General features: G+C 55.4%; 1 protein-coding gene across 2 annotated transcripts in view; it reads left to right on the forward strand.

Annotated features, from left to right (window-relative positions):
- Positions 1 to 587, forward strand: part of LOC106511897 (uncharacterized) — a 10,954-nt gene that overhangs the window by 2,419 nt on the left and 7,948 nt on the right. The window contains exons 2-4 of one of the 2 annotated variants that reach the window (XM_014000621.1): positions 7 to 49; positions 277 to 428; positions 472 to 578. In XM_014000621.1, the coding sequence (XP_013856075.1) occupies positions 7 to 49; positions 277 to 428; positions 472 to 578 (302 nt within the window). Of the gene's footprint in view, positions 1 to 6; positions 50 to 276; positions 579 to 587 lie in introns of both variants that reach the window. The other variant, XR_001309568.1, reaches the window with a different exon arrangement.

Here is a 587-nt window from a genome sequence, read left to right on the forward strand (position 1 = left end):
GGTCAGGTGGTCTCTGTCTCAGTACAGATGGACTCTGTCCTCAGGTCAGGTGGTCTCTGTCTCAGTACAGGTGGTCTCTGTCCTCAGGTCAGGTGGACTCTGTCCTCAGGTCAGGTGGTCTCTGTCTCAGTACAGGTGGTCTCTGTCCTCAGGTCAGGTGGACTCTGTCCTCAGGTCAGGTGGTCTCTGTCTCAGTACAGGTGGTCTCTGTCCTCAGGTCAGGTGGACTCTGTCCTCAGATCAGGTGGACTCTGTCCTCAGGTCAGGTGGTCTTAGGTGGACTCTGTCCTCAGTACAGGTGGACTCTGTCCTCAGTACAGGTGGACTCTGTCCTCAGTACAGGTGGACTCTGTCCTCAGGTCAGGTGGTCTCTGTCCTCAGGTAAGGTGGTCTCTGTCTCAGTACAGGTGGTCTCTGTCTCAGTACAGGTAGTCTCGTTCTCAGTACAGGTGGTGTCTGTCCTCAGGTCAGGTGGACTCTGTCTCAGGACAGGTGGTCTCTGTCCTCAGGTCAGGTGGTCTCTGTCCTCAGGTCAGGTGGTCTCTGTCTCAGTACAGGTGGTCTCTGTCTCAGTACAGGTAGTCTCT

The sequence above is a fragment of the Austrofundulus limnaeus genome, unplaced genomic scaffold (assembly GCF_001266775.1).
Source record: "Austrofundulus limnaeus strain Quisiro unplaced genomic scaffold, Austrofundulus_limnaeus-1.0 Scaffold3505, whole genome shotgun sequence".
NCBI classification, from domain to species: domain Eukaryota; kingdom Metazoa; phylum Chordata; class Actinopteri; order Cyprinodontiformes; family Rivulidae; genus Austrofundulus; species Austrofundulus limnaeus.